Source organism: Anabrus simplex, chromosome 7 (assembly GCF_040414725.1).
Source record: "Anabrus simplex isolate iqAnaSimp1 chromosome 7, ASM4041472v1, whole genome shotgun sequence".
NCBI lineage: Eukaryota > Metazoa > Arthropoda > Insecta > Orthoptera > Tettigoniidae > Anabrus > Anabrus simplex.
Window position 1 is genome coordinate 12103577 of NC_090271.1, and position 24149 is coordinate 12127725.

Below are 24149 nucleotides of genomic sequence, written 5' to 3' on the forward strand. Positions count from 1 at the left end.
CCGCAAGCACTTCCCCTTCATTTGCAAATGTAGTGTCGCACCACTTCCTTTTTCCTCTTAAAACAATAATCACCACCAGCAACAGCTGCTTTTCTCAGCCCAGTGGTGGAGCATTTTGCAGCCGCTGCTACTTCCCACAGATGACATTTCGTACTTGATGGAGAAGCCCGTCGTTCGGATCCTGGGGTAAGAATGTCCATTTTTTCTTTCAGAGACAATTTCAGTTTAAAATAAAAGTAATCACATACAGTACTTAGAACCTTACTCCCAGTGGCTTGGTGATCGCTAACTGACCCTAACATTTCTTCCCCTTACGTGTGCCTTTCCTGTCCGACCTTTCTTGTTCTCTTCCAACCCTGACAGTATTAGGTTTCCGAGGTCTAGGAAGTCTTCGTGGGATCTCCCATTCTTCTCCACCTTTGATTGGTGTTAACAGAGAAGGGTTATACTTACCCTGAACACCAACTCCTCAGGTTAACTCTTGTTCTAGGTTAAAGAAGCTCTTTTTAAATTGTATACAAGACCATAATAAATTTGAATGCATAGGATTATTTTGATTACGAGGCCTATAATATCTATTTACCTCATCCGCCACTCATCGAATATTGAAGAATGTAATTTACAGTTCGCGTCAGACTCAACAGATCAGGACAATGAGATACACAAATGACATTATCGCACCTTCTTCTTGCTTAGTTTTTGGACATCGTAGTAAACCTTCCTTTTTCCGAAGTGTCGGACCATTTCCCTTTTCCCCTCTTAAAACAATAATCACGACCACCAACTGAAATTGTCTCTGAAAAGAAAATTGGACATTCTTACCCCAGAATCCGAACGACGAGCTTCTCGATCAAGTACGAACAATGTCATCTGTGGATAGGATAAGGATGAAGTAGCACCGTTTTACTACGATGTACTAAAGATAGGCAAGTGTTTGGAAGTTACCGAAGGTGATTCTTAATTCCTTAATCTAACGTGTAGGGCAGTGAATAAAACAAATATGGTGACAATTACCGGGAGATTTGCCTTTGCAGAAGCGACGTTACCACATTGGTACGCAATAAATATAATAATAGAGAAATACATATACTATTTTCATTGTATTGTTTATTAAATATTTCACTACCAAATACAACTCGCCGACTTGTCCAACCAACTGACGCCGGTCCCTCCCTGTGCCGGGTTCGAACGCTCAGATGGCCAGTGCTACACCTGTCCATGTTTGTCTCCGTTTTAGCAGTCGACATTCTATTTACCTCACATCAACACGAGTCATTTCAACAGTAATATGGGTTCAGCAACATCAAGCGAGGTCCTGCTCCTTGGCTGAGTGGTCACTGTAGTGCTCTTCGGTTCAGAGGGCCCCGGGTTTGATTCCTGATCGGATCGGAGATTTTAACCGTAAATGTTTAATTCCAATGGCTCGGGGACAAGCTGTTTGTACTGTCTCCAACAACGCTGCAACACATATAACACTGCTCTCCATGACAATAACACGATAGATGCCACCCACCCTCATCGGAGGGTCTGCCTTAGCAGGGCTGCACAAAGCTAGAAACAGCCACACGAAAGTATTATTATTATAACATCAAACGAGAATGTACAGACTGAGATACCCTTACAACTTTCCCCAATTGAGCCCAGTTGTACGGCCGGATGCCTCTCCCTATTCACTAGTGAGTGTTTGTGATGAGTTGTGTGTAAATGAATATCGTCCCTTAAGAAACAATACCGCGTATCTGACAATGCTGTTCCTGTCCAATACTTTCCTTACGTCTGGTCATGCCCGCGAGCCACATATGAGTATGCAGTACATCAGAACAATATTCGTAGACTTCATTTTCCTATGTGCTTATCTAAGTAAAAATGAGCCTTAATTACATCATACTCTAGGAGGGGGTAAATGTGTCATGAAAACATACATTCCTAGATTACGGTACAGTAAGGTTCATTTTCCTTTACACGCGCGCATAGGAAAATTAACTCAACGAACTGCATACCCATATCTGGCTGAGAGGCGTGACCAGCCCTAAGGAACATAATGGATAGGAAGAGCACTGTCAGATACGGGGTGTTGCTTCTTAAGGGACGATATGTCAACATAAACAAACACCCAGCCCCCGAGCTAGAGGAATTAAGAAGACCAAGTTAAAATCTCTGACCCGGTCGGCAATCGAACCCGGGGCCCTCTGAACAGAAGGCGACTAAGCCGATTATTCGACCATTTAAGTATCCTGGACAAAAGAAAATCTCCAAACTTCCTCCAAACAGAAAACATGACTACTTACACTTACCTGAAACTGTAAACACAAATTTACCCACAGATTTCGTCAGAAACCGGAACAGTAGGGCCTCATGTAGATCAGAAGCTGCTTCCTTCACGCTCTGCCATTGCCAGCTGCTTTTTGTACTCCAGTCAGAATCGTAACTTACTTACAAAGATGGGAAGTAAAGTAAGGAAAAACCAGTTTGTGCTCTTCACATACTATATCTAATAGCCCTAACTTCACAAAGTCACAACCAGAACCAAATACACAACACAAAACACAATATGATGTCACCAGAGGCTCTGTTCTTTTCATTTCATTTCACCCACGAAATACGTCCCTATATATGGAGAGAACTTAAATAATTGAACTTATACTTACGTGTTTAAAGAGGAAGATACTCACGTACAACAATCTCCGAAGTCTCTGGCAGTAGTTAAGACAAATAGTGGCAATCCAATTCATGAATTCATCGACCTTTATGGTAACTCAAGTCAATTTTTAGTTGACTTTTTAAACACGTTTTAAAGCGACCTATTTCTTAACTACTGCTGTCATAGTCAGGGAAGAGGTGGAAGTATATATCTACATAATATAAATGATGTTATTAACACAATCATTTCGATATACTGAGCAATTTTATTTACATATACATCGGATCCGTGAATAACGATGATAGAGATTGTCTTCTCAACACTAGTACACTGGTATATTTTATACAGATAAGTCTATTTTTAAGACTGCAATATATTTATGTATATATTTAATAAAAAAGTGAAGCGACTGTACACCATAATACAGCACTTGCTCACAAAGCCGAGTACATGAATTTTTACATGACTGCTCCCAGAAACTTTCTACAAGGAAAAAATACTTCTGACACATTTCATAGGCACTCATTGCAAAGTAGGGATATTTCCAAAATATAATAAATTATGGAATTTGATAATAATATCGATAAGGACTCTGAGTAATATAGAGGTAGAGATAATCTTTTAAAATTTGGTTTGAGAACAAGGATCAAAACGTTTCACGTGTGAGAAGCTTTCTCCGTATAACAAGTGTTCAGTAGCAAACAGAGTATGTTTATCGCCAGTGGTTAGGAGCATGTAGATCAGTGACTTAAAAAATAAAATATTTTCAAATCTGTTAAAGAAAAATGCACTAAAAATTTAATTATTTTATATATTTTTAAATCATCTTTGGAAATATTTTTCTCTCTAATAGATGATAAAGTAACCATAAACATTTCAGTCAACTATATTTTTGTATAAATATAAAAAAATCTTCTTTACAAACTTCAACATATGAGGTAAAAGCAAGACAAACATTGGAGGAAAGGTTCGCATTTGTCTTGTTCTCTTCGAAAAAACGAATTCCAGTGATAACATCCGAGTAAGAAACACATTAAAGCATTATTTGTACTTGGTAAGAATGACCTAGATTCTGAGTAAAATGAAAGTAGTTATCGACTATGACAAGAGGTATTGATGACATAAAGACTCCGTAGTTTTTCCCTGAACTATTCTTTACAATATATAATATCTAAAACTAGCTACAGTGTCCATCTAAAAACGTTTCATTACTCGCTAAATGGCACTTTTCTCATTCATTCTGCGGCATCGTTACTATGATTGAGGAACTTGCCAGTCTCTAATACACTAGCTATACACAGAGGACTTCACATTGTGCGTGGTATCAAAAACAGAAATGCACAATCGATGCTAGGCACCTGGATATTAAGTTAACATCTATAGCAGACAGTTAACCAGAGGACAAAAATATTGGCACATTGCATTTCAATTAGCTCATTCAAAAACCACTGCAAAAATTACGAAGCTGAAAGGAAGTCATTAAAAACGATGAGTAACAAAAGATGATTGTGATTTGATGAGTTGAAAAGACATTTGAGGAATTAACAGCGGGGAGGTTGATAGAAAATGTGCCACAAGAACGATGGGAAGATGATGTTTACCTGGATTTCCCTTACACTTTCTGGAGTCATTAGTGTTTCATGTTATTGCTTATGTCTCACGTGCCCTGTTCGTTTGGAGGCAGTAAAGCTGCCGCAGATAGACCTGAATACCGAAGATTTATCACAGACTATTAGAGGTGTAGAGTCAAAGAAAGTCAGTCAGCCTGTGAGATCAGCTTAGCTCCCCGCCTGCTATCATTATGATGCCTTCGCATAGTGAATGACGGAGCTGTAACGAACGAGCGACGCTTCTAGCGCCGCCGTCTCCATGGACTTGAGTATCATTTTCGACCGTTTACGAGGCGGCAAGATGAGGACCTCCCTGCCGGCACCTGCAAGATCCAGCGGATCGGGTGACGAAGACGGACTCACAGGATTGCTACTTGGCGGCGTCAGCAGCTGCTGACTGGCGCTTGGAGCGAGCGGCAGTGGTTCTTCCAGGTACTCTGGTGGTGGCAGCGGTAGATTGTAAGGGGAAGCTCTGCGCTGCATGGACGCCAAAGGTTTAGGAAAGAGGTAGACGGGCGGCTCCGTGACTGGCAGGGCGATAGTGGAAGGTTCAGTCCGCGCGTACGAGTACTCGTTCATCTCCTCGGCAGGTACTGGGTGTTGTGCTTCCTGATGATGGTGATGCTGCGGTCTCCTGAGGGATGACTCATCGTCGTCATCGTCTTCAGGAGTGGACATTGGAGACAGATTTCGGCCTTCAGAAGCTGCGGCGGCAGCGGCAGCAGCCAATAGCACGGGATTAACGCCAGCCTGAGCTGGGGGAGAGTAGGGGGTGGATCGCTCAAGGCGAGGGTACAGGTAATAACACCAGTCACGCATGTGAGGATGGGGTTGTAACTGCTGTTGCTGTTGTGGCGGTAGCTGCTGTTGGAGGGGAGGAGACAGTTGAGGTGGAGAAGGTAGTTGTTGTGGTTCATGTTGCTGAGGAGGAAATGTAAGGACGGTAGGTGGTGATACAGAAGGTGCTCGTCTTTCCATAACATCACATTCACTGGAGCTGGAACTTGGATGTGGCTCATAGTCACTGTCACCCTTGTTCTCCTTGTCACTTCCCGACGCTGGCGGAGGACTACGCGCCGCCAAAGGTTCAGCATGGCTCTTAATGTGCATTTCCATTGTCTTTTTCGAAGTAAAAGTCTCGTTACAAATGGTACACTTGTACACCTTTTCTCCATAGTGCGCTACCTGATGTAATTTCAACACGTGATTGTAACCGAACGATTTTCCACAAATATCGCACGTGTAAGGTTTCTCCCCGGTGTGCGTGCGCGTGTGCACTTTCAATTGTTTGGAACACGTGAAACCTTTACTGCACACCTTACAAACATAGGGTTTTTCACCCGTGTGTGTCCTCATGTGGATAACTAACTGACCACTCTGAATAAAAGTTTTGGCACAGATCGCACACTTATGCGGCCGTTCACCTGTATGGATACGCATATGTCGGTGTAGTTTACCACTGTGTTCAAAAGCGCGTTCGCAGATGTCGCACTTGTAGGGCCGCTCCTTGGTATGGATGCGCCTATGGACACTGAGGTTTTCTTTCACGCTAAATGATTTATTACAGTACTCACACTGGTATGGTTTTTCGCCTGTATGAGTCCGATAATGTCTAGTTAATCGCGCGGGGACCGCAAACGTTTTACCGCAAATGTTGCACTGATAAGGATCCTCGCCTTCCTTACCGTGAGATCGCAGGTGATTTTGGTAGGTGTTTTTCTGGGGGAAAGTCTTGCGACAAAACGAACACTGATACACTTTGTTATTATCATCCTGAACAGTTGAAGAATCCGCAGCTGCCTCCACGAATGCCTGAGTTAAAGAAAATACGGGCAAATCTGGACTACACACGACTCTTTTCACAGGAGCCTCATTGGCACCAGCACTCCCGTCTCCTGGCACCCGCTCTACAACGTCGTGTGGAACCTCCAAAAGGGGACCCATGGTGCAATCGGCGTCCTGGCTACCCTTCACAGGTGACAGCTCGGTGTTGAAGTATCCTACCATTTCGGACACTTGACTCCACAGATTCTCTGCAACCAACAAGCACACTTCAATCACCACAACGTTCCAACAGAATATTCACAACAAATAAACAAATGACACAGTCATACTAACGTGTGATTGAAAAATCAATTCTGTTCAAAAGGAAAGCTAGAAATTTTAAAAATGCTTCCAAATCTGAGACTAGAAAACTCACACAACACACAGTTCCGACGTGTTATCCAACAAGAAAAACTGCCCCTTCACTCACTTCACAGTGTAGAATAGTGTTGTGTAAATAAAATTAAAATAAAGTTGTTATCTCTAAGCTAAATTGTGTTTATAAAAAATAATGTGTTGTTATATTCTAATCCTTACCCGTTGAAGTATTCGGTTTATACGCGAGCAAAAGATTCCTAATCCATTCCTTTTGCGTTTTTTCCCAAATATCCTCCATGATTGTAAAGTAAGAGTGTGTGGTATGTGTGATAACACAAATGAAGTATCTGACGAGCGTTCTCAGAAGACATCCGACAATGCTGCCGGCACCTCGCCTACTGAATGAGCACTCCAGAGTAGATCAACAGAGGACTGGTCGGTTCGCACTGTTTACTGTACCAGCCTGTTATTTACAGTCCCCTCTCTCGGGCCCACAGCACGTGTCAAGGTAGCCCTCTGCCTGATATGTTGGGGGAGTGGCGGGCCCAAAAAATATTAAGAGAGGGGGGTTCTTCACCCAGTCATGCGCAGATACATCAGTTTTTGGCGGTGTCACCGAGTGACGTCATGGAGCGTCTCTAGCTTAGCGAGTTCGCTCGCTGCGGCTCCACGTGCGGGCGAGCCGAAGGACTGAGTGAGATCGGCTTGGGAGAGGTCAGTGCTGAGGGGAGGGGAGGGGGTATCCCGCGCCTGCTTGCCTGGCCGCTCGCGCATGCACGATAACATGATACAATGGCAAGCACGAAAAAGTTGGACGAAAGGAAAAATTACGTTTGATTCTAAAGACTTCTGTGAATTGAGTTACTTTCGCCTCTTTGACATGCAATCTGTCAGAGTAACAAGTCGTACTACTGAACGGTGTATAACTTTTATACCGGCTGCCTAGTTGTACTTCCTCTTAAAATAATAATCACCACCACCACCTACTAATAAAACGTGTGTACATCTGCTATAGTTATTCGCTGCTGTATAACGCTTATACAGCGAGTGACGAAAGAGAAACGAGTCATCGTTGTATAATTATTTTAGTGTCAGTCTGCAGTAATATAATCGTGGTAAAAATATCCAACGTATCCATTAAGCACACATTGAAAGAATGGAAACTAATGTTGATGATCACCACGACATTTTTAACATAGATGACATCGAATATTTTTAACATAGCTGACAAAGAATATTTAGAAGTTATGGAGGTTGGAAATATTCGTAAAATAGAACATTGTAAGAGACGGAGTAATGATGAAAGTTTACGAAGGAGTGTGTTCGTTATGTCAGAAATGAGAAGATCTTGCGAACAGTATGTTCTCACAGCGTTACGGACATAAGTTAGTAATTATTATCAGTGACATAATTATTACTAGTGAGAATAATATACCGCTGAAATATGTCTATCGGTATTCTGTTCTAGTTTATACGAACATCCCACTCTATTTCTGCTACCACGCGGATTTTCGAAAGGTTTTGCTCCTAGATAAGCAGCAAAAACAATCATAAAGGCGGTGAACGTGACGAAATGCGTCAGTGAACTGCAGGAAGATATTGATGATGATGCTTGTTGTTTAAAGGGGCCTAATATCTAGGTCATCGGCCCAGGAAGATATTCCTACGGCTTGGAATGATTGTACACGTGTAGTATAGTAATTCTAGACTGTGATGAAATGGCGTATGGCTTTTAGTGCCGGGAGATCCCAGGACAGGTTCGGCTCGCCAGATGCAGGTCTTTTGATTTGACTCCCGTAGGCGACCTGCGCGTCGTGGTGGTGGTGATGATGATGATGATGATAATGATGATGAAGACAACACATACACCCAGCCCCCGTGTCAGCGAAATTAACCAATGATGGTTAAAATTCCCGACCCTGCCGGGCATCGAATCCGGGACCCCTGTCACCAAAGGCCAGCACGCTAACCATTTAGCCATGGAGCTGGGCTAGACTGTGATAATACAGTGCGTATACCACGTTTCGTAATGAGAAATGTATGCAACATTTATACAGGGTTGATTCAATGTATAATAACTAAACAATTGCATAAGGATTTAGACTTATATAGCATTCGAAGATTCTGATATTATATATACAAATTAGATGAAAACTCTCACAGAAATGTGCATTTAATCAAAATATTTTATATTTACATTATGACTTCAGGTAATGATTTCACGTGCATTGTCTTACACGCTTATGTTTGTACCAAGTAAATCAGTATTTTTGATCATGCCAGCTGAACACTCCAGCCAGGTCTCGAATACTCTTGCTCAAAACACAACTGGAATGTAATTCCTCTGAAACTTTTGCCATTACTAAAAGTGCACGGACCGGGCGAGTTGACCGTGAGGTCAGCTGTGAGCTCGCATCCGGGAGATAGTGGGTTCGATCCCCACTGTCGGCAGCCCTAAAGATGGTTTTCCATGGTTTCCCCATTTTCACACCAGGCTAATGCTGGGGTTGTACCTTAATTAAGGCCACGGCCACTTCCTAGCTGTTTTCAGCTCTTGCGTCGCAGAAAACCTTCCATGTGCTTGTACGACTAGCGAAGGAAAGCATATTAGGCACTTCCTCTGAAGCCAAGGGTCTACAGTAAACCAGTCACGTAAAAAAGAAAATGTAGGCTACTTTGGCGCCGCCCAGATCTCGATTTCTAAACGCATAACATTTCATTTTTGGTTTCTGTACCCTTTCTGCTTTAGTTTACATAAAGACAAAAAGATTTAGAAAGATAAAGGAGCTTTACCATTAAAATTCGGAACCAGTACATAAAAAATAAGTTTATGATCTTTAAATAATTTTTGAAGTCTAGTGACTGTAGGAGAGAACTGTCTGATAAACTGCATTATTTCAATGACCTATACAGATAGTTAGTTGAAAATCTACAGAGGATTGAAAATACGATCCTAGTAAGAGTTACGAGTAAAAAACCTGGAACAGAAATATTGAGGATGGCAACACAGTAGGACAGGGCACACCTTACCTTACGAGTAAGTAAAGAGTGAAAGAGAACCTTTAACCTTCAAGAGAGAGATCGTTTATAAAAGAACGGATTTGTGAGAAACTTTCACTACCTTAGCACTGACTCTCATACGGAGTACTGTGTGGTGGTGACTGTCCTTAGACGCTGAGCCTAGCATTGTTTCTATTTTCTTACAGCAGTTTATCAAACCTCCTTTGATGAACTCCTGTTCTCTTAGGACCCCGACGCTAAGGGAGCCCTTTCTCGCCCTTCGGGCGTATTTCCCTTTAATTTGCCGATACATTAATCCTTTAAAGGGTCGTACTTCCTACTTGTTCGTCTCAAGTGTTAAGAGAGGATACTTGCCCTTAAATCAGTGATCACTACCGATCCAACAATAATAAACAAGGTGATTCATTGGGTCGATAAGTCGTAAGAAACCACAATAATTTGAGCAGACGGTAAAATTCATGTTAGATAAATGTAAAATATAAAATTACTAACATCAGTAGTTAAAGATTACACCTTAATATGTTTATCTCTCAAGCATACACTTAGCTGTTTAAATTGCTAAAAATAACTACAGAACCTGCATGAGTCTAACTTCTCTACATCCCGCTCTATTCTTATTTCATTTTTGCACGGAGTTTTTAAAAATCAGAATTCATCACTATAATCCGGAAAAAGTACGTTAAAAATACGTTTATAAATAATATACATCAATGAAATGTCGGAAGGTAGTATAGCCTACATAAACAACGTTGACACGCATGTAGTAAGTAGTGCAATGAAAGGAAGCAATTACGAAAATATAATTTTGTTCAAATTATTTCAGAAGAAAAGGACGATGTAAATGTTCGCTGAATTGTGCAAACCTCATTTAGCGCAATACATCTTATATTGAATATTCATTTACAAGTCGCTCTTCAATCCTCACATTTTTCAACTCCTTCACTCAATTTTCATTCCGTACTTTATTTTGATCTCCTTACGTTGTCAAAATTAATTTGGAAGATCGCAAATTCAAGGCTACTTCGATAGGAACCTTACGTCTCACACTTAATTACAACCAGTTTCGGCACAGTCATGAAGACAGATCAGATTATCGGATTACGTTTCCGTATAATGACGTTAAAAAGACTTAAAATTTGAAAGACTCTTAGGTATTTTTTGAGAAATAACAGTAACAAGCGCAAACTACACTACATTCAAATTGAGTGCCTTGTGCACCAAATTTCACACCTGCAAGCTTTCCGAATTTATAAAAAGAAACATACTTGGTTTAGATGTCCCACCAGTTAGCCGTGATCGTTAACGTGCCAAGTCTGTCATGGTAGTTAGCTAGTTCGAGTCTCGTTGGCCGAAAAAAAAAATCATCAGAATGTTGGCCGGCAGGGTAGGGGAGCTGGTGGTTCTAATCATTAGACTGCATTCAGTCGCAAACCTCGCAAACCCTTCAACAGGAGTAGGCTATGTGCCGGCACCTGTTTTCACTCTCTCCCTTTCTACCATCACATATCACGTCATTCATTTCATCCCATTACTGTAACTCCTTTGATGGGGTTGACGTCAGGAAGGGCATCCGGTCGTAAAAACTCGCTACGAAGATTCACCTCACTTCATAACCGACCAAACGGGAAAAGGGTGGACACAAATCAAAAATACCGTACTATGAAGTAGAGCCACTATCCGCCACACCTAGAAGCTTTTTCATAATTTCCGAAAAGAACTGAATATTATAATCATCATGTCGAGAAAGGAATCATAGATGTATTAAATTTCAGCCAACAGAATTTTATAAAAACTCTTGAAATGACACTTCATAAACAGCATATATAGGCCTACAGTAACTTAAAAGGAGAATAGGAGCATAGAATTGTATGTTGAACGTATTTTATTTCTATTAAAATTTAATTCAACTCTCCAAACCCTGAGAAACGTTATATCTGTAGGTTCCATTGTTTCATCTCAGGTCTGGAAGTCTCGTACAATCCCATGGCCATACTGTACCTGAATGCGCCTTTAACTAGTAGGACGCACATTTCCACAAAACAATTGCAGCTTCTTAAAATCCCATTAGGTAACAAAAGATAAAAAAGTATAATTCTTGAGTACTGCTTTAACTGATGGAAAGCAACCGGTAAGTCCACACACACACACAAGTTGTACTGGCAGTGACTTTGAGCAAGGCAGTATCCTAGCATTTTCCAAGAAATGAAATTAGAAAAGCACGGAGAAATCTCCTACTCACCATACATCCAGTCATTATGAGCCTCTTAGCAGGGCTCTGACACTCGTGCTGGTCCTATAAATACGCCAACGGTTAAACAATGGCGTAATGCGGGACGCAGTGGAACTTCAGACGGATCATAGGAAATCTCGCCGGGCAGGGTTGGGGTCACTCTTTGGATTAGATCTCGGTAGAGGTTGAGCTAAACTTTAAACTACTCTGCCGTAAAATGAACGATAGCGTAGCTGTAGACCTATTAACACCACAGCAAACACTGCTCATCTGTGCGCTTCAAGTGAACCCCGTCCTCCTCCTCACAACAAAATTAAAATCCTTGAACAGACAGGCACGCTTCCTCTACATCACAGGACTGGCTAATAATAATAATAATAATAATAATAATAATAATAATAATAATAATAATAATAATAATAATAATAATAATAAAATGAAATGAAATGGCGTATGGCTTTTAGTGCCGGGAGTGTCCGAGGACAAGTTCGGCTCGCAAGATGCAGGTCATTTGATTTGATGCCCGTAGGCGACCTGGACGTCGTGATGAGGATGAAATGATGATAAATACAACACATGCACCCAGCCCGCGTGCCAGCGAAATTAACCAATTATAGTTAAAATTCCCGACCCTGCCGGGAATCGAACCCGGGACCTGTGTTACCAAAGGCCAGCACGGTAACCATTAAGCCATGGAGCCGGACATAATAATAATACCGGGGTATGGTCTCCAGAGAGACTTGGTGCACGTCCTTTGAGTTGCCGGCCTTCGGCCAACTGCGCATCTGTGAGGGTGGGGTTGAAGATGCCACTCACATCCAGTCCCTGAGTCGGATGAATTAAGCAATGGATGTTAAAATCTCAGACCAAATGCCAGCAGTAGGCACGGAGCCATACAGAGGGTGGTTATCTAAAACCCGTAGCTCAACACGTTCCGGGTACAGTAGCCTACCGAACGTACCCCTACCAGGAACGTCCAACAAACTCCCGTTTCCGCCTAAAGGAAGTGCGCATGTGCATGAGGTCAATAATAAGTCTTGCACTGACGTGCTGCCATCACTGATGCGATGTACTGATTTCGAGTAAGACTACTGCAGCTTCTAAGAAGTACATTACAGAAGACAGAGGGAAAGTTTCGCGACAGTCACAGAACCTATGGTGCAGCTAAAGTCGTGCAGGTAGCCTGCATAACGGGAGAAAACGACATTTTCCATCTAGTTTCTTTTGAGGACAACACACCTTGCGACACCTGAAGTGGCGACCACGGACTCCGAGCTCCTCACTCTCTCCGACCTCTCTTAGTCAACGCTCGTTGTCTTCCTACTCCGTCGGTATTAGGTTTGCGAGGCCTAGGGAGTGTTATTGTGGCGCTTGTCTTTCTTTTTCCGACCCTAATTTTATTTTCCGATAAGTCGCAAGTCTTGCCCATTGTAAAACAATACATTCCATTCCCGGAACTGCATCGAATTTTAAGAGTGGTATAAGAGCAACGCACCATTTCGCAGCTTTGTTTAAAAGATCATACGTGCATTGCCTGGGACTGGAAGTGACCTTTTCACTTCTTTGTTATGCACTCAGTTCCGTACACGACTCCAGCAAGCGTCGCTTCTCCACATCAGAAATGAACGAGGGCTAATCTAAATATTACAATAATTTGATTTCCTACCCGAAGGAGAACAGTAGAGCCTATAGTAAATGGTTCGTAACTCCACCTAGTTGAAAGGCTGACCATTTTTAGAGTCCCAGTTATCACACACTAATCTTTGTTACCGTGCAGAGGTAGGGATAAATAGGGAGGTAAAGACTGAATGCTTCTCAGTGGACTGATCTTTCGCTCGATAAGCTGTGCGAATTCTGTCAGTGTAACAGTAACAATACAATTCATGGCGGACAGAATAATTAAATAACTGTGCACAACGCAAAGGAAGAGGGATGATTTTAACCCCCACTTTTGAACTTCTCATTTTTAATAGAAATATAATTCAGTTCATTCTTACATTAATGTTTGTTAGTTTCTTACATTAAAAGTAACACCTCCGACCAGAAATAATAACATAATAATAATAATAATAATAATAATAATAATAATAATAATAATAATAATAATAATAATAATAATAATAAAAATTCAGTTCATTCTTACATTAATGTTTGTTAGTTTCTTACATTAAAAGTAACACCTCCGACCAGAAACAATAGCATAATAATAATAATAATAATAATAATAATAATAATAATAATAATAATAATAATAATAATAATAATAATAATAATAATAATTTCGTGTGGCTATTTCTAGCCGAGTGCAGCCCTTGTAAGGCAGACCCTCCGATCAGGGTGGGCGGCATCTGCCATGTGTAGGTAACTGCGTGTTATTGTGGTGGAGGATAGTGTTATGTGTGGTTTGTGAGTTGCAGGAATGTTGGGGACAGCACAAACACCCAGTCCCCGGGCCACTGGAATTAGCCAATGAAGGTTAAAATCCCCGACCCGGCCGCGAATCGAACCCGGGACCCTCTGAACCAAAGGCCAGTACGCTGACCATTCAGCCAAAGAGTCGGACCATAATAATAATAATAATAATAATAATAATAATAATAATAATAATAATAATATACTACTTCCTTGAATTCTTGTAAATGTTCAGATATTAGACAATAAACATGTATTTGCTGAAGCCGACCAGCAATAGTGGTAGCAGTGTTGTTAGGAAACATGTTTGAAATAGCAGTGAATTCCACTTCAATAAACTCCCCCCGCCAGCGTAGATTTACGGCGACGTGCCTAACCTGTTGAGGCATGTACGAGTATTCTGCGTCTAGTGGTTTTTAGTGTGATGTGTTGAATGTAATTGAAGATATATATTAAGACGAACACAAACGTACAGCTCCCGAGCTAGGGGAATTAAGCAGACGCGAAAAAAAAATTGTCAACCCGGTCGGGAATTGAACCCGGGACCCTTTGCACCTAAGGCTAGTACGCTGAATATTTAGCCAACCGGACAGAAATTGTCCCCATCCCCGACGATATTCTGCAAACTCCATTGGCTAGAGAGAAGATGGCCACCAACCTCAGAATGAATATCCTATGAGTGCATTTGCTGGCGAGACCTTTGTCTTCTGGTACGGCTGGAACATGCTTGGCTTTGACGATATGAAAGTGACTGAGGAATCAGTGATGTTAGTAATTTATTATTTAACCCATTTACCCTCCAGGGTTAGTCCTCCCCCCGGACCCACCTCTACCGCCTCAAGGGCTATGTCCTGGAGCGTGAGACTTTGAGTCGATTTTATAACTGGGCAGGAGGACGAGTACTATACCTCGCCCAGGCGGCCTCACCTGCTGTGCTGAACAGGGTGCTTCTGGAAGGGATAGACAAGGAAGAGGGAAGGAAGCGGTCGTGGCCTTAAGTCACTGTAGGTGCCATTGGCTGAAGGAGAAGTAGGAAACCACGGAAAAACACTTCCAAGGTGGCTGAGGTGGGAATCGAATCCCCATCTACTCAGTTCACCTCCCGAGGCTCTCCGGCTCCATGGCTTAGCGAGCTGGCCTTTGGTCACAGGGGTCTCGGGTTCGATTCCCGGCAGGGTCGAGAATTTTACCTATAATTGGTTAATTTCCGACATAAGGACTGGGTGTATGTGTCGTCTTCATCATCATTTCATGCTCATCACGACGCACAGGTCAAATGACCTGCATCCGGTGAGCGGAACTTGTCATCGGACTCCCCCGGCACCACTAAAAGCCCGTCCTCGCACCACTTCTCAAATATCTTGGCGTAGCCCGGAATCGAACCCGGCCGCCGAGAGAGGCAGTTAACCACACGACGCTAGTACCTAATACCATTGCTTATTCAGCCAGTCCCTTTTATGAATGATGTGAACATGTCGCTCGTAGGGTGCGCTTTGCAAGATCGGTGAGGAAAGCAACGAGAAATAACACCATGCCAGCTGATAGCAGAGCAGCTGCGGATCAAAGCTGAATACTCAATAAACAGTCTGGGTGGAGTTAAGGGAAGGAGCTCCAAAGGTTGAAAGAAGGAACCTCGCTGCCCGCAGTTCCAAGCATGGTTTTCCGTGATTCCCCATTTTCACACCAGTACGTCAATTAAGGCCACGGCCGCTTCCTTCCCACTCCTATCCCATCGTCACCGTAAGACTTGTCTGTGTTCGTGCGACGTGAAGCAAATTGTATTAAAAAAATCATTTAAAAAAAGGAGTGAGGTCCTCTTTACTCAAGAGGATCAATGGAAGTCGCCGAAGTACGTGAACTATCTAACGCAGGAGAACTGCCTATAGCATGTCTCTTGCAACTCTAGGGCGATGAGGAATGGAGGATTGCTGGAATGAGACATGGAGAATAATCTCACCTTTTCTCCAGAACGTTTGCAAACTGAACTAGAGAAGAGGTGATAAAAACAAGCAAGGGAGAATAGTACAGAGGATATAGTAGCTTATCTGGGATACAGCGTACAGCCTGAAGATATTTATATTCCAAATGAAGTCCGCGACTACTGTTCCTATGGTCCATAAAACAGCTAAATGTATGAACCGAAATCGTAAAAAAATAAAAATAATAAAGCTTCAAGGAATTAAACCACATACTAAGTGAGATAATTTTATAACAGATTGGTCTTATGGCGACGATGGGACAGGAAAGGGCTAGCAGTGGGAAGGAAGCGGCCGTGGTCTTAATTAGGGTACAGCCCCAGCATTTTGCCTGGTGTGAAAATGGGTAATGCTTACAACATCCGTATAATTATTGTTTAACATCATACAAGCATTTTCCCACGTCCAGTTATTGATAATGAGAACGGTGTATAGAGAGGAAGTCTCTTTCACTACAGAGAGTGTCTGCATGTTCTACCGTTTCTAATATATATATATATCTTACCGAGCTCGATAGCTGCAGTCGCTTAAGTGCGGCCAGTATCCAGTATTCGGGAAATGGAAGGTTCGAACCCGACTGTCGGAAGCCCTGAAGATGGTTTTCCGTGGTTACCCATTTTCACACCAGGCAAAATGCTGGGGCTGTACCCTAATTAAGACCACGGCCGCTTCCTTCCCACTGCTAGCCCTTTCCTGTCCCATCGTCGCCATAAGACCAATCTGTGTCGGTGCGACGTAAAGCAACTTGCAAAAAATTATCGAGCACATTTTGATAGAATTTGCAGAATTCATAATTCCTAGAACGGACACAAAGCGAAGTGCAAACCCACGGGTGAAAGCTAGTAATTGAATAAGAATAAAGGGAGCGAACGAATGCAAATTGCAAGGCTGTGCTCAGCAGCGACAAGAAAAGGCGAGATCAGGAAGTAAAGTTTAGTACAAAAGTTGAATGACGGAACATAGTCTAACAACAATGAGGAGGAAACAGATGATGGAGGGGAAGAGACTAAGAGAAGAAGGAATGGAGCAGAATTAAGAAAGAACGGCGGAAAGAGCAGAAGCTGACGTATCATAAATGCCCGAACCCGGCTGGAGCTGGACATTAATAAATGTTTAATGAGTTCAAGCCTTTCCTCTTGTTTTAGCAAACGGTATCTTAAACGTCCATAGAGTTTGTAGCCTTACGAAATTTACTGTTAGCCTGAACTTTGAACGCGGTCTCCTCATCCTGCATACCGAGATAGAAATAATTATTGGTAACTAGCAAAATACGCCCGAGTTTGACATTTCTCGAAAGATTTGAAGAAATTCTTGTAAAATATGAAGAGGCAGTTATATTTCCATCACAGCCGGAACCGAAACGATCAAAACAACTTCGCTGAATTACAATGGCTATCGGTGGAAGCTTTAAACCTCCTTATATCTAAATATCTCTCGTCCAAGGGACACGAGGCAGGCAAGTTTACCAGCAGGAAGCAGCCAGATTGCTCTCTCTTGCGACTACAATTCGTACTAATGGCGGGTCTCCATAGTTATACTCTACACCTGCCATTACAAGAACGACATTCGAAATAAATAAAGTCTTGACCCGGGAGTGAAGATGAACGAGTTTCGTACAGAAAGAATCACCCTCCCCCCCCCCGACCCTATGACCGGGGGCGTAAGAGGTGACTAAAAGGGGCTCCAAGAGAGGGTCTCAACCACGGGACCTTTACGTAACCTTCCGACCCAGGTTTCCGAGGCTTCGAATGTATTTTATAATAATGTTGTTTGCTTTATGTCCTGCTAACTACTTTTACGGTTTTTGGAGACGCCGACGTGCCGGAATTTAGTCCGCACGAGTTCTCTTACGTGCCAGTAAATTCACCTTCAAATACCACCGGGCAAAGCCACGATCGAACCTGCGAATTTATTTTATTCCCACGCCCTTCCCTTTCTTTCGTCGCTATCCTTCACTTTTTCTGTGATGATGGCTGTGCAGTTGTACTTCCTCTTACAGCAATCACTACCGACCTCGCAAGACCCCTTAAGTGGGACTGGAATCGGGGCTTACAGGACAGTTAATCTCACTTAATTTGAAACATATAATACGTGTAAATTACATTTCGCTCACTGTTATGTGCTTTTCAATAATGTAGCCTTTCTGGAATTTACTCTCGCAGACCTTTCGCATCATTATTTCACCAGTGTATTACCAACCCTTCGGTGACCTACTCAAAAACACAAATTTATGAATATCCAAGATCTGAAAAAGATAGGGGCAGCGTAAAGCTGCATAGGCTTATGCATGACAAGGCGAAAAGGTCCTGCAACAAAGGATATTGCATGATTTTCAGATTTTTATAGATATAGATAGCTCTGACTGTGTCGATGGGATAGGAAAGTACTATAATTGGGAAGGAAGCGGCCGTGGCCTTAAGTAAGGTGTGCCTGGCTGCCGACAGTCGGGTTCGATCCCACTATCTCCCGAATACAGGCTGACAGGTACGTGAACCAAAGCACGTACCCAACTCCTCGGTATTTTTCAATTCATTCACAAGACTGCAGATGAAGATAAAAGTATTTTTCACTAATTTTACGTGTAAATTATTAAAATAATTTCTCCACAGTTGTACTTGAGGAGTAATTATGAATGAATTCTCAATTTCTTTCAGGTAGAATAACCCTAAATACAATGGCGGATTTGACACTAATATTTAACGGGATCATAAATCGTGAAAGTTCGGTTCAAATATAGGTCACGGATATTGCATTGAATAAGGACTTTCTATTGTCACATGAAAATATCGCGAGAGCATTCCCCTGACCTGCGCCAGGTCTTATTAATTAACAAACTCAAAAATCTAAACACAATCATGCATTTTCTCATTACATGGGAGACATTACGTGCGACAAGTAACATAATGACTATTTGGCCAAGGGTTGGAAAGCAATTTGATTGAATATCGCGTCTCGCAAGCAGCCCACTAGGCTAGGAGGCGACTCACTAGGGATCCTCGAACAGCTCTGCTGCGAAGTCCAGCCCGAGAAGAGCTGAAAGCTATAGTGAACGCCGCCACGTGGAGCTCGGAGAAGTTTTTACAGCGATCACCGACCTCGTGCAACTGGCCTCGCGGTAGGGATGTCACATTACATCACTCTGGGGCGCGCACTCAAGACTCCGAATTAAGAAAAATGATCACTTCTAAATAATATTACTTACACACTTCTAAAAAAGATATATATATTCACGCCCCTATTAATAATTTACAGCCGCCTGAATAACGCGAGTCATTATCCATTTAAAACATTCACCACCGGTTTTATGAAATACTACAATATTATTTTCCATTATTCCACAAGATCACTTCCAAATGGAACGAGGATGTTGTCAACACTGCATTCATAATTGCTAGAGTACCATGAAAAATTAAAGTAGGTCGACTGCTCCTAGTGAGGTTGGTCAGTAGCTATCTGTCACTCAGTTCGCAGTCTGACACTTGACGAACTGACCTATCTTACTATGCTCTCAACACCAAATACTGCACAAACTATTTGGAAAATATTTATTTTCACTCACTCACCTTTCAGTTGCGACAGCTCACTGCTTTTGCCTGCTTGTAAGATTTTCCAGGTCCATTGTAATCGACAAATTAATTATTATAATAATTAATCTCTTATTTTCTTCACACCTGAAAAATTTCCGGAAATTATATCGAATTTTCACTTAAATTTTCACAAGAATTTCGCTGACATTCCGACGAACGACAGTTTCCGAATTTTCCACAAGAGACACCACTGTGAACATTGTCACTGCCGGGTAGAGGGGAGGATTATCTAATAAACTGTCTCTCCAAACTTGACGTAGTAAAACCCACTTATAATATAAGCATACGATGAGGATCAAAGCTCGACCGACCCGCCTCAGCAGCTGGGCCACCGGACTCTGTAATGTTTACCTCCTACACGCACCGACAGGACACGAGCGTATCCGAAGTGGCCCGAAGCGACCGTGCCGTGCCGAGGGAGTCAGGGCCATCTCGTTCCCCTCTGCCCTCCCTGCGCCAGGCATGAACGACCTACAATTTGGGCCGGTAACGCGTTTAGAAGCAGCACGTGGAGGCCTTTCACTTGGCTTTCTCGATGTACGCGGCGCGTGCAGAGTCGAGTGCACTTGGTATGCAAGCGGGCGAACAGCAGTAGCGCGCTGCGAGATTTTCGGTTCGGTCAACAATAAACTTTACCAGACTAGGACGAAAATCACACCATGGAAAATTAAATCGTGATACTTTCTTTTGATAATAATGATAATAATATAATGATAATAAAAATAATAATGACCGCCTCTGTGCTCTAGTAGTTAGCGTGATTAGCTGCCACCCCCAGAGGCCCGGGTTCGATTCCCGGCTCTGCCACGAAATTTGAAAAGTGGTACTAGGGCTGGAACGGGGTCCACTCAGCCTCGGGAGGTTAACTGAGTAGAGGTGGTTTCCCACCTCAGCCATCCTCGAAGTGGCTTTCTATGGTTTCCCACTTCTCCTTCAGGCAAACGCCGGGATGGTACCAAACTTAAGGCCACGGCCGCTTCCTTCCCTGTACCTTCCAATCTTCCCCTGTTCAGCATAGCAAGTGAGGCCGCTTGGGCGAGATACTGGTCCTCCTTCTCAGTTTTATCTCCCCGACACACACTGCCCTTGAGACGGTAGAGGTGGGGTTCCTCGCTGAGTCCGAGGGAAAAACCAACCCTGGAGGGTAAACATATCAAAAAGAAAGAAATAATAATAAGTTGAGAAAGATATCTAGGAGCGTATTCCGCTTGTACGTTGTAGGTTCCAGAAAAAGCCGAAGCTGAAGACAGTGAAGGTTTGGACCCAGGAGAGAAAAGAACAACACTTGAGACGAATGCAGGGGCTGAACTGACGTGGTCCCTAAACGAAGAAATAATAATAATAATAATAATAATAATAATAATAATAATAATAATAATAATAATAATAAATCTTGGCATCAATCATTCAGTGTGTTATTACTATTATTATAAAGACAAAAGTTATGTTTGGTGACGAAGAACAACATTCAGTGTGAAATAGTTCATTTTTAATCGAAATTCGATCAGGTTAGAAAAGTCCATATTTCTAAAACTGGGAAGCACGTAATTTCACGTGATCCAGTTTTATGTGAAATTGGAACGGCAGAGAGGTGACTTTTCGTATTTTCAGTCTGCTTTACGCCGCACACCGACAGAGATATGGTGACGATGGAATATGAAAGCGCTAGAGAGGGAAGGAAGCAGCCGTGGCCTTAATTAAGGTACAACCTCAGCATTTGCCTGGTGCGAAAATGGGAAACCACGGAAAAACATCTTCAGGGCTGCCGACAGTGGGGTTCGAACCCACGATCTCCCGGATGCGAGCTCACAGCTGCGCGCTCCTCACCGCACGGCCAACTCGCCCGGTCAGGAGGTAAGCAGAACGGAGCGCGCATACTTAACATGTTCAACCAAATACGCATTATTTTATTTTATTTTTTATTTTTATTTTTATTTTTTATTTTTGCTAGTTGCTTTACGTCGCACCGACACAGATAGGTCTTATGGCGACGATGGGACAGGGAAGGGCTAGGAGTGGGAAGGAAGCGGCTACTATCTCCCGAATACTGGATACTGGCCGCACTTAAGCGACTGCAGCTATCGAGCTCGGTCATTCTTTTATTGATTACGTATTCTTTTTTCTACGTCTCCAAAGTTGATCACTGTTTATTCCCAGCCGCAAGCCCATGTAGAGGACGACTCGTTCATTACTGTCATTGGCGTCATCAAAATTATAATCAACTTCATAACAGTAGATGAAAATGTCCTCAGGATACGGTCGCGGGACCAGTGCAAGTTATCTATTTATTATATTGATCTTGAATATAAAGCTGAAGATTGTATTTATGTTTTTCTACACTAAAGCTAATTACAGCTTTCAGACGATAATACACAAACTCACGAGACCAGTAGTGCTGCACTAGTACTCTTAACTACGGAGGTACCGAAACATCCCCAGGTTTGAGACATGAAGGTTCCCATATCTATTGGAATGTAAGGCACCCCACTAGCTACTGGTTAGATTAGAGCACACTTGGCTTCATGTCCCCTTGGGTTTTTACAGCGATCCGAGTGCTCACACTTGTCCCACCTGTGCTGTTTCTTACAAGACCCTTGTGACGATGATCAACTATTAAGAGATCACAACATCGCTGTCTACAAGGTGAGAGAAATCCGGTAAAGATTATATTATTAAACATGAACAACGTCGGCAGTTCTCAAGACACAACAGTCCTCGGCCGCTTCCTTCCCACTCCTAGCACTTTCCCATCCTTGCATCGCTGGAAACCCTAATATATTCTTCGTGTGCTATGAAGCGATTTTATGGAATTTCAAATATACACTAGAGGAAAACAATATCCAAAAACCATCAAATAACGAATATAGAATGCGGAAATTTGGCAATATATTTGTCGAAGTAACATACTTAATTGATTAAAGGTACAAGGTCCGCCTCTGTGGTGTAATGGTTAGTGTGATTAGCTGCCATCCCCGGAGGTCCGGGTTCGATTCCCGGCTCTGCCACGAAATTTGAAAAGTGGTACAAGAGCTGGAACGGGGTCTACTCAGCCTCGGGAGGTCAACTGAGTAGAGGGGGGTTCGATTTCCTCCTCAGCCATCCTGGAAGTGGTTTTACGTGGTTTCCCACTTCTCCTCCAGGCAAATGCCGGGATGGTACCTAACTTAAGGCCACGGCCGTTTCCTTACCTATTTCTTGTCTATCCCTTCCAATCCCCCCATCTCTCTACAAGGCCCCTGTTCAGCTTAGCATGTGAGGCCACCTGGAAGTGGTACTGGTCCTCCTTCCCAGTTGTATCCCCGACTAAAAGTGTCACTCTCCAGGACACTGCCCTTGAGGCGGTAGATGTGGGGTCCCTCGCCGAGTCCGAGGGAAAAACCAACCCTGGAGGGTAAACGGATTAAGAAATAATAATAATAATAATAATAATGTTACTTCAACACTTGGTTATAGGTTAAGTTTTTGTTTTGATTATATTAGTAATTAAATCATTATGGTCTTGGTTCTATTATTTAAGGATATGTTGTAAGGATGTCAAAATTAGAGTAGAAAGATTTGTAAGTTTTTATAAATCAATAGGTGTTAGGTTTAATATCACAGAATATTACTGAATATTACCGGTACTCAGGATTTGTGGTAAAGATGTTAGTCAATTCTCTACAATGTGATACTTGTAAGGAAGCAACTGTACAAAAAGACATTTTTTTATCCGTTCATTTCTTTGAAGAATACCGTAGGGGTAATCTCTATGTTCCTACGAAAGATGTTGTTCATGTGTGAAGACTTACTGAGGTGCATTTTAGATAAAATACATTTAATGGTTTAAGCTCAGTCATGAAAGGAAACATACCTAGTGAAGCCACAGACCATTTGTGTGAAGGGTATTTGTTTTCTAGGTTAGGCTCACATGCTAAACCCAATGGACTCTCATGTTTATTGCCTTATTAGCATAATTTCTTCACTGTTCTTGAAAATCCGCGCGAATCATGCTGTAAGAGAGTTGAATGGAAACAGATCTTAAGAGGGTTGTTATTTTTAAGCATTTGTAAATTGATATACCAATGTTACATTTTTAACAGTAAAATAAAGGAGTTGATAGGTCTAATTAATCAGTATTATTGTTATTATTTTGAAGTGATTTTAATTATTTTAATTATCTCCTGTCCGATATTTCCGTTTCGGCTGCTATTTTACATTAATGCATCGAGATAGTGTAGTGACGTAAGATGGCGGCGGCCGCACGCTTCCGGCTTCAGAATCCTGCTGATCATTGCCAGTCTACGTCTACATGTTTGTGTGCATTATCCTGTTGGAAAACGCCCCCGGGAATGCTGTTCATGAATGGCAGCACAACAGGTCCAACACCAGACGGACGTACACATTTGCAGTCAGGGTGCGTAGGATAACCACGAGTGTGCTCCTGCTGTCATAGGAAAGTGCTCCCCAGACCAGAACTCCCGGTGTAGGTCCAGTGTGTCGACGCCGCAGACAGGTGGAATGAAGGCTCTCACCTGGTCTCCTTCTAAAGAA

At 42.4% G+C, this 24149-nt stretch overlaps 1 protein-coding gene across 4 annotated transcripts; it reads right to left on the minus strand.

Annotated features, from left to right (window-relative positions):
• Nucleotides 1–2886: 2886 nt before the first annotated feature.
• On the minus strand, nt 2887–19943 carry LOC136876859 (Krueppel homolog 1). 4 transcript variants are annotated; one of them, XM_067150616.2, is made up of 2 exons: nt 19596–19943; nt 2887–6284 (listed from the first exon to the last, which is right to left on the minus strand). In XM_067150616.2, the coding sequence occupies exon 2, from the start codon at nt 6256–6258 to the stop codon at nt 4441–4443; it is 1818 nt and encodes a 605-aa protein (XP_067006717.2). In that variant the 5' UTR covers nt 6259–6284; nt 19596–19943; the 3' UTR covers nt 2887–4440. The 4 variants fall into 4 exon arrangements, with proteins under 4 accessions (XP_067006717.2, XP_067006716.2, XP_067006718.2 ...); XM_067150615.2 differs by lacking the exon at nt 19596–19943 and adding an exon at nt 6613–6814; XM_067150617.2 differs by lacking the exon at nt 19596–19943 and adding an exon at nt 6452–6601.
• Between the last annotated feature and the right edge of the window lie 4206 nt (nt 19944–24149).

Bases quoted from the DNA above. Each gene is read 5' to 3' on its own strand.
- LOC136876859 (XM_067150615.2), bottom strand. From the start codon at position 6,691: ATGGAGGATATTTGGGAAAAAACGCAAAAGGAATGGATTAGGAATCTT. The intron at 6,285-6,612 runs GTAAGGATTAGA...TGTTGGTTGCAG, and splicing joins TAAACCGAATACTTCAACGG to AGAATCTGTGGAGTCAAGTG.